At 44.7% G+C, this 12435-nt stretch overlaps 1 protein-coding gene across 2 annotated transcripts in view; it reads right to left on the reverse strand.

The window, feature by feature from the left end:
- YBX2 (Y-box binding protein 2) overlaps positions 1-11527 on the reverse strand; it is a 134824-nt gene extending 123297 nt beyond the window's left edge. Inside the window, exons 1-4 of one of the 2 annotated variants that reach the window (XM_078671182.1) lie at positions 11306-11527; positions 10121-10184; positions 9678-9711; positions 6763-6852 (exon numbers count right to left, since the gene is read on the reverse strand). In XM_078671182.1, the coding sequence (XP_078527308.1) occupies positions 6763-6852; positions 9678-9711; positions 10121-10184; positions 11306-11408 (291 nt within the window). In that variant the 5' untranslated portion in view covers positions 11409-11527. The remainder of the gene's footprint in view (positions 1-6762; positions 6853-9677; positions 9712-10120; positions 10185-11305) is intronic. The other variant, XM_078671183.1, reaches the window with a different exon arrangement.
- Positions 11528-12435: the final 908 nt, after the last annotated feature.

The following is a 12435-nucleotide window of genomic DNA, read 5'->3' on the forward strand; positions in this document are numbered from 1 at the left end:
AACATACAAGCTTAAGACTACACTACCAAACGTTCCATACCTCACATTCACAAAAACACAACAAATCCGATAATAACTTCTCTCCAATAACACGTTCAACATTGGATGATAGACCAGTCGAGGTTCCGACTATGCACCCCAAATTAAATGAACACTAATAGCACAACTCTGGGCTATTCAACTACACCAAGAGCACCAAGCCTTAAAGCCCTAAGCAAGCACGCTAACCTGTCAAAATATACCGGCTGTGTGTCCAGTTTAAGCACCATGTTAAAAGGATTTCACTGGTGAAAAAAAAATCGACTTCAGAAGAACATTATGGCGAATAAAGACTGCTATAAAACTCCCCCCCATTGTCATTTTAAACACTTCAGTCATTATCCATAGCACCTTTGAATGAGATTGCCAGATTTACAAATTAGGAATTACTCATCTCAGACAACTTTATTGCGGTCAATAGACCATACAAGTGCAAAATAAGCAACATGTTGATAAAAATATCAGATAGATCTTAAAACCCCGAAGGCCCAATGTTTACAACTCCGAATTTCTGCAGTTACCCACTCCCCAGATAAAACAGCAAAATTACATCTCGTTGATAAAACCATATAAAAAGTATGTACAAAACATTAACAAGCATTTGCAATGCAATAGGTCTTGCATTAGGAAAGTTTGAGCTATTGGTATTGTAAATGACAAATTTGCCACTGTAAATCACACAGACACCTACGACAAGGTAAGTAACTATACAGAAGTAAAATCAAACAAAGCAATAAAGAACAGTACGATGTTGCAGCATGTCGGTGTGTGTAGGGATGGCTCTCAGTCCTTTTTGCCCCCTCCCGTATAGATTTACTTTCTTCGCTGCACAAGCAGGACTACAGTATCCAGTATGCACCTTCACAAATATGACTGGATGATCTCTTCACTGTCCCGCAAGCTCCCCAGCATTCTCCCCTGCCCCCGCCCCTGTCACCGGCTGCACACAAACACTCACCAGCATCCCCATCACATCGGTCCAGAGCCTGGAAAAGCCATCGGACATGCCAGTCTCCTCCTGGGGCTCTGGACAAGCCGCTTGGTCCTACTCTTCCATGGCTGCTCCCCCACCTCAGCAGTGTTTCAGCCTGGCAGTGTCAACAACCCTTTGCCCCGGGCTGTACCTAGGGGTGCTGCGTTTTTCAAATACTTCTCCACGGTCCCGGGGCAGCTTCACCATGCTCTTCAATCTCTGCTTAATCCACCTCACAGGGGAGCCGCTGAATTGTCCCTTGGAACAGCGGGCAATGGGCAGGTCGCGTCCTGCTCCCTCATTGCGAATCCCCCCGGGGTCTCCAGGTTCCTGCCGGTTGCAGAGCGCTGGACGGTGGAGTTGACATTCCTTCGAAAACTTTTCCTAGCTAGACGAGGCTGCTACAGGCACACTCCAGCTTAAGGCTGGACTGCACCACAGAGGGGCGCACCAGAGGAGTCTTTAATGTTGAGCACATGACTCATTCTCCTGGAAGGCTTCCCAAAACATAACACCCCCTACAAAAATATATATTTCAAAATAGTCTGGTTTGCGCAAGGAGTTCTAGCGAGGTGAAAGCTAAGAGGTAGCAAGAAGCATAGAGGATCACTTACAGACCCCCCTTACTCCTGAAATGGACTCTCCCGAATTCACCTAACTGCTCACACTGTCTGTGGGGGCTGCCTGCGCATGCGCGCCATCCTTAAGTTTCGTTTTAATAGCGAGCCCCGGAGCGAAAACGAAGTGCCGCATCTGAAGTCCCGGTTCCAAGGAGGGGGCCCGGGTGAAGACCAGCGGGGAGACTGCGGGACTCCCATGCCTAAGGGGAGAGCCCCGCTTCGTGCTGGCCTGGCAGAGGAGCTCCAGTGCCCGGCGTGTTCCAGATGGTGCGAGCCCGGTAAGGGAGGGGTAGGGGTGTGTGCCTGTGTGTGTGCATGCGCACGAGTGTGTGCAAAGAGGTCATCCTTATTTGCTAAAAAAACACTAGTTGTTGAAATGGCATTTTTAATTGAATCGAAAGTCTGAAAATATTACACATACGCACTTTAAACATTAGCAGGCGCATGAATGTGTTTGGCCATGGGGTCAGGCTTTCATCAGCACTCGCCTGAGCTTAATGGCACGTTGTGCGTTCAGTCAGTATTCTTAATCTAGTAATATTGCTGGTGTTGCATAACGTTGTTCGTTATGTTTGTCATCTTCATTGTTTGTAAAGGCAAATATGTCATCCTTATTTGCTAAAATATCATTAGCTGTTGAAATGGCATTTTTAATTAAATCGAAGGTCTGAAAATATTACGCATACGCACTTTAAACATTAGCAGGCGCATGAATGTGTTTGGACATGGTGTCAGGCCTTTATCAGCACTCGCCTGCAGTGAAAGCGAAACTGACACCGCACACAGCAAGCAGCCAGCAGCGCGCTCCCGCGGACAAAACTGACACTGGAAAAGCACACGTCTGACTCGTGTCTACATTCCCAGAAACGGGCTGCAATTGTTGTCGAGCAGACAGCAAGCAATGCTTCGCATTGCTTGCACGTCTAGGCTCGACCTAAAAACGGTGTAGATAAGTTTCACAATCTACAACATGAAATGAACATAGATAAAACCACATAGGGCAACTCAAAGGAAAAAGGGGTGATGAAATTTTAAAAGCGACCTGCGCATACACAGATAATAAAAAGCGTGATACCGCAAATACAATGGGAGCTAGAGTATTGTACTTCAACAGTCTAAAAGCCTCCACACAACGTCTGGTGCCCAGGTTTCTGCATAACTGGATCAGCCACCGACGCCTGGAATTTCTATAACCTGGACAAAAAAGGAAGCCTTGTAGCTCTGATTCCTCTGCATGGTCACAGACAGCACAGCCTAGAACAGGTGCTCGTTCCCATTTGTTCATGAAGGCGCGAAGTGGGAGGGAGCCATGCATAAATTGGACATAGAGTTCTCGCTAGCGCAGGTTGTATCTCATCCAGGGCAGGTTCTTGGCTATATTGATCTTTGATCCTCATGAACGAGGTTGCCAGGTAGCCTGCCACCGAACACTCCTGTATTTTGGCTAGTCTATCTTCCCTGTATCCCTGCACCAGTTCCTTGCGAGAAACTAAGACAGGCTTCCTCAGGGATGTGCCATAGGCGTGCTCTGCCTATATTCTGGAGGGTGTCCCGAATATAAGCTAACCATGGTATTTTCCCCACACCGTTCTGAGTCTGAACCTCTTTGAACTCATCCCGGTAGACAGACAATTGCGAGGTAGCCCATAAGCAGCGCAAGTGGAGTAACTGTTTAAGGGCAATATCTTCAGCAGTGGTGTTATCCCTAGATCTAAGCGCAGTGGTATAGGCGGAGTACTTGGTGGAAGACCTAGAATCTGTGTGAATGCATTCTCGATCTTAGTGAAGTTTCCTAGAGAATGATGCAACCAGAGTTCAGCCCCATACATAGCAGAACTCCTAGTTTGCATTTTATAAATTTCCACTATTGGGCAGATGGGCTTGAATGGGGAGTTCCTAAATAGCTTCAATAACCCTCATGTGTTCTGCGCAAGCTTCAGACTGGTTTTGTTAATCTGCACCCCCCAGGCCATTTTTTTGGTCAGGGTAACCCCAAGGTAGTCAGAAACCCTCTCCAGGAGAGTACCATGCAGGCTAGGATAGGAGCGGGTGGTACTAATCAGGTTTAAGACCATGAATGTGGTATTCAAGCAGTTGATCTCAAGTCCCCTACTGTCGCAGAAGGCCTTGAAGTTGTCTAGGATCCTCTGTATGCCTGGTGTTCTTGAGAGCAACAAAGAATCATCAGCAAACATCATGGCCGGTATTTTCCTGCATCATTATCCTTTCCTACATTCAACATATCCACAAGTGCATTGATGAACAAGCAAAATTGGGTGGGTGAGAGCACGCACACTTGTCTTACCCATCTATCAATTGGAATGTGTGAGGTAGGTCCCCGCGCTTGCCAAATCTAATTTGGGCACAATTGCCTTCATACAAGCGCCTAAACATGTCAAAGATAGGGAGGCACCCCATAGCACTTAAAACGGCCCACAGCTTTTCTCCTGGTACCAGATCAAACGCAAATTTCAAATCCACGAAGATCAAATAGAGACTGCCACCCTCTAGTGTCACCGTTTTCCAGTACATGAGTTGAAGCCTGATTTGGTCTATGGTTGAAGAGTTTTCCCTAAAACCAGCTTGCAGTGGGCTTAAGATGCTGTGTTCGTCCTTCAAGGCTTGAAGCCAGACCAACCGCACCATGGAAAAAATCTTCTGACTTACATCAATTAAGCTTATGGGCCTGTAATTAGAGGGAGGGGGTGAACCCTTTTTATGGACTGGAAGAATTTCCCACACCTGCCCATGTTGATGGAATAGCCATTCCCTGAAATATGGAGTTAAATAAAGACCAAAGGTTGGGGGCCCAAATAGTTTGCTCCGAGCGAAAGATCACCTGGGATCTTAGAGACCTGGAGATTTGGAGGGGGCAATTTTCTTTAAAGAACTCTAATAGAGAGATCTGCAGGGCCTCAAGATCCATATTTTGCAAAGGAGTGTTCTCATGGGTTATGTTGATAGCTTCATCTCAATCCTTGGTACAGTGTCTCAAAATATTCTTTTCATTTATCCGCAACAATGTTTGGTTCAATGGCCAACAGCCCTTCCCTGCTGCCGTTATTCACTATGCACCAAAAAGTCTTCATATAGTGGGCAGAAAGGGCCCGCTTTAAGGTCTACCATTTTTCCGTCCTCCAATATTTTTGGGTATGTGATGAAAGCCCTGTAGAGCACCCTATTTGCTTGTGCACAACACTATTATAATTCCATGCAACAAACACAGAATGACAAACTGATCAAATGGTCTACACTCGCCATTTAAGCACAAAAGTTTACCTCTAACCGTGGCTACAGACACACCCTATACAGTATAGAACAAACTTGGATCATTAAGTGCGTACTAAACCTTTTTCTATTCATAAGCTTTCGGGCGTCTTGTGGGAATGAAAGTAAAGAAATCTAATGCAAATATGCACCACCAAGAGAAGATCTAACGACTGGTCAAGACATGAGGCCTAAAGCGCTTTCAATTTGTTCACCAGTGCCTCAAACAATTTCCTGAAAGGATTGTTCTCCCTTCTAATAAATTTGTTTTTGCTTATTATGCAACTTGAGGATCAAAATCACGGAAGCCTTAACAGTAGTAAAATATGTATGAGAAACTGCACCCTCAGATTCAGGAATATTAGTTTAACTGGCTATGGTCAATCCATTTACAGTGAGATTAGAAAGTTGAACCAAGTCAAATGCCAGCACAAACGATCCCATCAGAATAAGAGCCTGGTTAAAAATGGCAATGTGCCAAAATAGTTCCAACAATCTTTCAAACGATGGCATGTTAGCCACATTTAGGATGTTGGGAACTTTCAGGATGCTCTCTGCCTTCAGCTTGCCAAATTGAAAGATCTACTCTAAAAAATAGCAGCAGTGCCATCCCATATAACAGATGTCAGTTTTCTTCAAAAACAAAGCCAACATCAAAAGAATGGCTTTCAGCATAAAACAGACCAGAGAAGTTACGACTGCCTGCCAGACAGCAGTAGTGAAGGCAAGATTAAAATTGCAGGTGCCAATCACTTGCGAAATTGAAGTTGATATTGCAACCGCCTTTGGGTCCAGCACCACTACCCCAGAAAAAAGAGAAACTCCTAAGTACTGCCTCGGCAAACGCTTACATTTACCCAATTAAGATCCTAGCCCTTGGCAATTAATCTGAATTGGTTGCACACAGGACTGGCACTTGTCATCTAACCCTCTTAACTTTTCCTGGCATGACATGTACGCTTCTTGGAATTCTGGTCTGCTCCAAGATAAGTGACCTTACTGTACCTAGACATTCTTGGCCTAGCTGTGGTCTGAAAAGGAAAACATTACCTCTCGAAAGACGCAAACATAAGGTTTGACTACCATTCCACATGTGGCTTCAGTTGCTTTCTCTGAACATGAGGAAGGGTTACTGTCTTTACCCAGGAAGGAAAGGCCTTATTTAAGAATCAATGACTGACATCTCTTCCTACAAGATTTGTCATGCTTGAAGCAAAGACTTGAGATGTGGCATTAAAATAATCGCAAAAAATGTTAATAGCTTCAAATCCCAAGTTAAGTAGTGCCATGGAAAATACATCTATGTCATCACCACTTGCCTCCTATGGTAGTCAGCACATTGAGGAATCTTTGAAATGCTGGATCCACTGTTGGCAGAGATGGGTAAGTGCTATAGAAAAACATCCAGTCTGGCACCTAGGAAGGCGATTCAAGTGAACATGCAGCTGGACTTATTAATTAGAATTTCTTGTGCCTACAGCCGGCAGAAAACTGTTCTATAATATGCCCACGATAAAAGATTTTGGTGTGAAGGCAGGCCTTAGTACTAAACTGTCTTTTAACCTAGTTCTAAAAAGATATAAAGCATTATGGGAGGGAACTAAAGTTGACATTAAGGGCTATCCAGGACTTAACTGCACTCCAGGAGCGACTTGCTAGGCAGTCAGTTTGTCCCTTTTACTCATGAGTAAAGATTCCCTCATGTTAACATGAAATATTATGTAGTACCATGAGGACATGTAAAATATGTTGACCAAGTCAACAACGAAACATTTTTAAAAAGTAAAGGTTGTTTTCCCAAAGCCATCAGAAAAGGCAAAACAATGAAAGCTACCAAGTGAAAAAGACTTCTTCGGGGCTCACCTTCTCGCCTTCAACAACGTCAAACTCCACCACCTCACCATCCCCTACACTGCGCAGAAACTTCCGAGGATTGTTTTTCTTGATGGCTGTCTGAAGACAAACAATTGAACGGTGTCAGAAAACTGTAGACATTCAAGGCAGTTGAAAATGTTTTACATGTTAAAAACAAAGGTTTTATCATACAAAATATGATAAAACATAAAATTGCAAAATTCTACAATCCATGACAATACAATACATGTCCTTAGCCCCCAGATGCTTTACAGAAACCATGCAGACGTTTCAGAAAAATGACATATTAACCCCTCCAGCAAAAATCCCAATTGAAATCGCAACTACCTCAGGACAAACTAAATTTTAGAAACCTCCACGTCTGATTTGACCTGTGCATTACATTATACCTGTATGCTGAACCCAATTCAGCAGGGTTCTGTCATTTCAGCACTTGTTAAATAAACCTATAGAACCATTTCCCAGATTGCCAAGTAGTATTTCATATTTTAAGTGAAGCAACTTGCCATGACTCTTACCCCAGAATGCAGGTTTTAGATTTAACGGTCTTCAACCTCTTAGCTGATAATTGTACATGTTGTCTGAGCATTTAAAGGATTGATGCAACCCAGCTCAGGGTTTCTGTGACGATACATTTGTACGAACTGAACTACTGTAAATGGCTTAAGTAGGCTTCAGTTACTGGAAATAATGACAGTCAAGAAGCGATTCAAATCTGAGACGGGTAAGGAATGGGTTCTACACGAATTGAGGGAGGGTGTTCCAGATTTTAAAGGACTGTACAAGCTTTTCAAGATCTGTCTTAGCAAATTTCAGTTAACACGTCAGTTTTCAGAGGGACTAAATACACCGGAAGGTTATCTATCAAAGAGGGGGGACCAGGAGCCAGTTAAGGTCCAATGCCCGTGATCCTAGAGTAGCGTTTTAATCAAACAGGGGTACTGTTCCAGAAGAGGTGTACAGGTAGTCACCCACTCAATACAGAGTAAGAGAAAGGTGTAAGTAGTTCTAGGATAGGAGGCCCACTTGTGAGAGGAAAGAGCAATGATGAGGCATGACATACTTCGGGGTGTATAAGGGTATTAAAAGACCAGACTTGATCTTTCCTCTCACAAGTGGGCCTCAAAAATCCTAGGACTACTTACACCTTTCTCTTACTCTGTATTGAGTGGGTGACTACCTCTACCCCTCATCTGGAACAGTGCCCCCTGTTGGATTAATACGCTTCACGGTAGGCGCACAGGCACTGGACCTTAACTTAATTTGATATCTATTATGTGTTCCAGTGCCAGAGGAGTTAGAAGACCCTGGGTGATTCAGTTAACAGATGGCAGTGGCTAAACGTTGTACATCATTTCCCATAGTACCTCACTAAGTTAGTAAAGATGGTTGCTTAAGTTCTTCTGTTAATGTGTAGCCCTATTTATATACTTGCAGAATGTCCCGATGTCGTTTTTAAAAGTCTGGTCACCGTACATATGAAGTAGTTTAATTAGCCAGAGAAACAAAGAGTGGAAAAAGGAGGCCATTGTAGTAAGGGTTGCTGCGGCACTACATATAAAAAAAACTATGTGGTCGTGGTATGCAGCAGTGACTACTGCATCAGGGTTCTTGTTCCCCGTACTGTTTTCGATTCTTTGAGGAATGAATGCACAATTTATAACTGTACAGATAGGCTACACTAAACTCGAGCATGATAGTTTATTACAGTAGTGTTTTGCTGAAAATGACAGTATACATTTTAAAAATAAATACAAGAAAAGGTTGAAAATTGAGGGGTAGTATGTTTGCATTCCAGAAAATTGACAGAATTCCAATTGTTGAGAACATTTTATATAAATATTGCAACACGTACCAGCTGCGCCAATCAGATTGACGTTCAGTGAGAAACCCGAATAGAAGTAGAACGAGCAGCATATGTTTTCGTGATACCACTGCCTGGCAGACTACGGTATACTGCATGCCTAAACTACAATTCTTTCCAAAGTACACAATGTATCATATTGGTCCTGTGTGCTGCTGGCTGCACACATCTTGCTGCAGGAACACGCCGCAGATGCTGAAAATGGCCCAGGAAGCATATTCGGCGCTACAATGTGCTACACCTTAACACTTCAGAGAGCCTAGAACTGCCACTGCGTTATCTAGAGTGGCTACCAAGCGGCAAATGCCTGAGATTTACAAAGTAAAAACGTAACACTAACTAAATCACGTGACAAACTCAGGCCACTCAGAAAGGTCAAGTATCAGATTAAACGCCCCGGTAGTCATGCAAACATTTTATCTGCCCAGTTTTGATTCTCAGTGCAAAATTTCATCCCATTCTAAAAACTAAATACATTTCAGCACATGGGGTGCATCTCTTATCCAAAAAGATGCCTTTCTACAGCGTACTGGTTAGCACTCCTAGGTAAGACACTGGTACCTACCCTGATTTATTGCAGGCACTTTTAAGCCCGGCTGTACCGTTTCCTAAATTTTCCCTGCCTCAAGTCAGCAAACTTACTATACAAAATATTCGTCCGATGTTAACCTGGCAGCAAAGACCACCCAGACCGCACAAGCCCGACTATTGCTCAATGACCCTGTGCTGGGGATAGTTTATTCAATTGTGGTTATAAAAACCCTAACCAAAGTAAGTAGAATCGAATAATACTACCTGCAGATGCTACAATGAGAAAGCTGGGTATGGGAGACTTATTATAAGCCAGGAGCAGATCAGCCAACATAAACCTATACCAAGTTAATTCTCTTGCCTTCAATTGCATCGACAAAAGAACATTCCCTATGAGACATCACAGAACAAAAGTGTACTTATTCAAAGCACTCAAAGGATGATAAGTAGCCCGCAAAATAGAACGCTTGTTGAGACAACAATGAGAAAAAAAAGTAAAGATGCTCACCTGGTGCACAAAGACATCTTCTTTGGTGTCATTCCTGTGGAAATTAAAAGACATTAGAATCATGTGGCGAGAATCCATGTAACACATGCAACCACATACAGGCACTGTCTGTAGACTGCGCAACTTGTTACAAACTAACCAACTAGCAATCAGCAATGTCCTTCTCTGCTTCAACAATAAAATATAAATAATTGTTCTCGCCTAAGTTTCACAATCATTTCAAAGTTGGTTATGTTAATTGACTTTAAAAAAGTGACTAAGTTCTATCACATAAAAAAGTGGTCAGCGCTCATTCCACAGGCGTTGTTGCCATAGAGCAGCCACTAATCACTTCAACTACAAACTCCCCGCATTCCAACTTCGGCTACCCAAATTCTCATCCTAGCTACCAGCAATTTCACCAGAGTAAATATTTCACTTCGTCCCATCAACATATTAAGTACCTGTTTATGAATCCGTAGCCATTGCGGACATTGAACCATTTCACTGTGCCCTGCACCTGTGTTGCTAATAGGACAGAAATTAGTCAGTTAAAGGCGTGTTACCATTCGACGAGGCACATAACACTTAATACTTCAATTTATCTCGCGTAAACTGCTTACACCATTCATATGTTCAGCATTGTCACAGTCTGCACCCTCCAACCACCTTCACTATGAGCTTTTTCGTACCTTGTCTGCCTCCCAACCATTGCCATCCATTAATACATCACCTAACTTAGCATCTATGTACTGCTGCCACAATGTTCTCCCACACAAAACATGCCCCCTCATCACTTTCTACTTCATAACTACCCTAAAACTCACCAAAAAAAGCCTTAACTACATTTTAGGCACCTCTACTCCACAAACTGTTAGAAAACCTCTATCCCCACCATACATCTCATACGCAACCCAGGGAGATGCTTTTCACACCCTGCATTATCGTACTACTGTTATCACTCATTACTGCCTATAGTTTGCACCATGACAGTCTATTCCGAATCCTGTACGGTCATGTAATAACATGGTGCATTCTGGATATTGTGGTTTTATTGTGCCTTCTTGGAGTTCGACCTCACCCAACTACCAAAGAGTAGTAGTTTAAAAGTTAAGGGCTTGAAACCATGCATGTTAAGACCTGGAAATCCGATTAAGACCCTAACCAACACCCAGACCTGTAGCAACAAACGCTTAACCATTAACAGCATGCCCCGTTTCGATACTCACTAGTACAGACACTGCCTAAGCACACTCAATCCAGGCAAAGGTCATACCCCAAACTGTCCCTCGCACTCTACATTATCCTGCTACTTTTCACATCATCCTACTCGACATCCCAGTCTGCAACTTAACTAGTACCCCTCTATTTACCTTACACCTCAATTTAAAGACCTTATTTGCCAAACACCCTTTTCTCTACTCCGCTCACCGCTGCCCCCTCCACCAAAACTTTTTTGCCCCCCAACCCTTAGTAAAACTGGCCATCAGGCCTGCTTGTTGCCCCACCCAAAACACCCCACGGCTACTCCCATCAGACACTTGGGCCTTGCTGCCCGGCGAATGACCCCCAGCCAATGGCTGCTGCCCTCGCACCGACGTCTCTTCCGCCGGCACCACTCGCGCCCCCCCACGGCCCATGGCCCCTACCCAGCACCCTCTTGTCCGCCTGCCCCCGGACTGCGGCCGGTTTCTGCGCCGCAGGCTCGGCTTGGGTGGGCTCGGGGGGCCCGCGGGTCTCCACGTCGCACATGCTCCACCCGCTTCCGCGATCCCTTGGTTCTTTTCGGGTCCGGCCCGGTTCCCCCGGCGACGAAAACCAGCGCGAGAGCCGGTGCGCGACCGCGCGCCCCGCCCTTTATCAGCTCTGCCGCTTCATTGGTCGCCGGCGCCCATTGGCCGCGCGCCGGACCCATCCGCTCCTTCCCGATTGGCTGCGTGCCGCGCGGGCGGGAAGACAGCACAAACGGCACCAAACCGGCCAAGCTCAGCCTGGCCGGACGTGAAGTCAGATAGTCGGTGTTCCTGCACGTGCGGATGGAGCGCGCCTCTAGTTTGAAGTCTGTAGCCATAGCAACGCCAAGACGCGGGTGCAAGGCCTGGCTTTTAAACAGTATAAAAGAGCAAAAATGATAGTTACGGTATAGGTCTTCCCCCAATTTTTATTTTTTATTTAAGTCTGCCTTTCCCAAGGCGTAAAACAGACGAGGCCTAGGCCCGACCTCTCGAAAGTACACAAATTAGATTTAAGCCAGTCTTATCAACAGAAAAACAAAGTCTACTTCTATGAGCTAGCTATACATAAACTAGACCACATCTATGTTCAAGGTAAGCAGTGTGACGCAGCTTAGGTAAAATACAGTACTTTAAATGGGCAGGTGCTGGCAGGTACTGAGTACCTGCACTGTTTTAATTTGAATGGAGAGTACCTGCATTTCTCATCGCTGCTGGAGTACATTTAATAGGTGAGTACCTGCATTTGTCAGGAGCACTATGGCAGTTAGTACCTGTACCTTTATATTTACAGCACTGGGTACCAAAGGTGCAACAAGAGCCAAATTTCGGAGGGTGGGGAAGGGGGATGGGTTTGGCGCTAAGAAAAAAATTCGGGGGAGGCTGAATTTTTAAGCAACATGCAGAGTGGAGCTGCAGGGGCTCTTAGAAGGGGTGAAACAACAGCGAGGCCTCATTAACATGCAAATGGTCTTTTAAAGACCTGTGAATTGCTCGGGTGCGGCTGTGTGTGAGCCTGGGAAGCTGTCTCATCCGGGCTGCCACAC

The sequence above is a fragment of the Lissotriton helveticus genome, chromosome 12 (assembly GCF_964261635.1).
Source record: "Lissotriton helveticus chromosome 12, aLisHel1.1, whole genome shotgun sequence".
Classification (NCBI taxonomy): Eukaryota; Metazoa; Chordata; class Amphibia; order Caudata; family Salamandridae; genus Lissotriton; species Lissotriton helveticus.